This window comes from Mesitornis unicolor, unplaced genomic scaffold (genome assembly GCF_000695765.1).
Source record: "Mesitornis unicolor isolate BGI_N332 unplaced genomic scaffold, ASM69576v1 scaffold39345, whole genome shotgun sequence".
In the NCBI taxonomy this organism is placed as follows: Eukaryota; Metazoa; Chordata; class Aves; order Mesitornithiformes; family Mesitornithidae; genus Mesitornis; species Mesitornis unicolor.
In genome coordinates, this window is record NW_010187142.1 from 1 (window position 1) to 1,943 (window position 1,943).

The window sequence follows — 1,943 nt, forward strand, 5'->3', positions numbered from 1 at the left end:
GCGGCAGTGCTGACCTCTCAATGTCTCTGTCCGCTGCATCTCCCTGCTCCCAGACTTTCTTCCCCTGAAGTGTGATGCCTGCGAGCAGATCTTCTGCACCGACCACATCGCTTACGCCCAGCATGACTGCACCTCTGCCTACAAGAAGGTAAGTGCAGAGAGGAGCTTTAATTCAGCTGCACGGGACTGCTGAGCATTCACAGCCAGCGATCAGAATAATCTGTGACTTTGGCCGCTTGGACGATATCCCCTGGGATGTGCACTGAGTCTGGAAGTGTCCCTGAAAGCCAGGATCTGTATCTCAGTGCCACAAACTTCCAGCCGGCCCTGTGCCACTGCGTGAAATGATTTGGCATCTCCCAGCCTTGCTGTCCCTCCCTTCCCAGAGAGTGTGCCTGTGCTTGTCGCAGCTACAGGGTCAGAAACAGCAAGCCTTCTGGAAGGGGGTGAGGAGGATCTCAAACCACAGGTGATGCTGTGGAAGCTGCAGCAGGCAGATCCTGAAAGGCAGAGAGATGGCCACACAGCACTTGAGATTGCCCAGCTACATGCTCCCAGCCTCCTTTACCTGTCTCTACAGGATGTGCAGGTCCCCGTGTGTCCTCTCTGCAACACCCCAGTCCCGGTGAGGCGGGGGGAGATGCCTGATGTGGTGGTGGGTGAGCACATTGACCGTGACTGCAAGTCCGACCCCGCACAGCGCAAACGCAAGGTAGGAGCCCAGGAAGAAGTGTGCAAGTCTGCAGGGCTTTGTGAGTCTGGGACTGAGACTGCAATGGGGTGGGGTTGGGCAGCCCCATAGGACGTGAGGATGGGAAACTGTGCTGCCATTAGGAAAATGCAATCAGCAATTAGCTGACCCTTCTTGCCGGGAGAGGAAATTGCTGCATGGAGCTGGCCCTGGAAGAGCCCAGCCCAGCAGCAGCTGGAGGGCTCTGTGCTGTCCCCACTGCAATGGCAGGGCAGGCAGGAGTCCCTGGGCCAGGCAGCCCATCCTGCTGTGCATTCTGTGATTGTGGAGACCAAAGCACCAGTGAATTTCTAATAAACTCTTTCACTGTGAGAGTGGCAGAGCATGGCCCAGGCTGCCCAGAGAGGTTGTGGAGTCTCCTTCTCTGGAGACATTCAAAACCCGCCTGGACGTGTTCCTGTGTGACCTGGTCTGGGTGATCCTGCTCTGGCAGGGGTTGGACTGGATGAGCTTTTGAGGTCCCTTCCAACTCCTACAATTCTGTGAGATAACTGGTACTCAGAGACAAACTCCAGAGTCCCCCAGAAGTGGCACTGGGAGAGAAAGGGTCAGTGTCCAGGGCCTGGCGTGGAGAGAAGGGACAGCCCAGGGCCTGCTGGGCATGTTCCTTTTCACCACCACCACGTTCTCTTTCAGATATTCACCAACAAGTGTTTGAAGCCTGGCTGCAAGCAGAAGGAGATGATGAAGGTGATCTGTGACCAGTGCCACAAGAACTACTGCCTCAAGCACCGGCACCCCCTGGACCACGACTGCAGCGCAGCAGGGCGTCCCCTCTCCAAAGCAGGGTGAGGGCCTGGGGACAGACAGGCTGGCAGGGACAGGTCTGTGCTGTGACAGGAAAGAAGCTGAGCTCTTCCTGGCCCCTGAGACTGCTGCATTCTCACACTCACTGCCCTGTGTGTTGGGGCATCCTCTGGCAGCGTTGAGGTTGGTGGAGTCAGCACAGCTGTATATGTAGTCTGTCCTTCCTGCAGCAAAAGCCACTGGGTACTGCCCGTGGGCTGTTTTGTTCTTGCTTCACCGCCCAACCCGTGGCCAGTGATTTCTGCCTATCCTGGCACAATGTTTTGAGGAGAGAAATGGCACTTGAAACTCTTCACAGAATCACAGAACGTTAGGGATTGGAAGGGACCTCAAAAGCTGATCCAGTCCAATCCCCCTGCCGGAGCAGGAACACCCAGATGAGGTT

General features: G+C 56.3%; 1 protein-coding gene across 1 annotated transcript in view; it reads left to right on the forward strand.

Annotated features, from left to right (window-relative positions):
* Nucleotides 1–13: 13 nt before the first annotated feature.
* Nucleotides 14–1,943, forward strand: part of ZFAND2B (zinc finger, AN1-type domain 2B) — a gene marked incomplete at its 5' end in the record, with an annotated part of 4,347 nt that continues 2,417 nt past the window's right edge. Inside the window, 3 exons of the mRNA XM_010185342.1 lie at nt 14–148; nt 581–712; nt 1,388–1,539. Coding sequence (XP_010183644.1) covers nt 14–148; nt 581–712; nt 1,388–1,539 — 419 coding nt within the window. The remainder of the gene's footprint in view (nt 149–580; nt 713–1,387; nt 1,540–1,943) is intronic.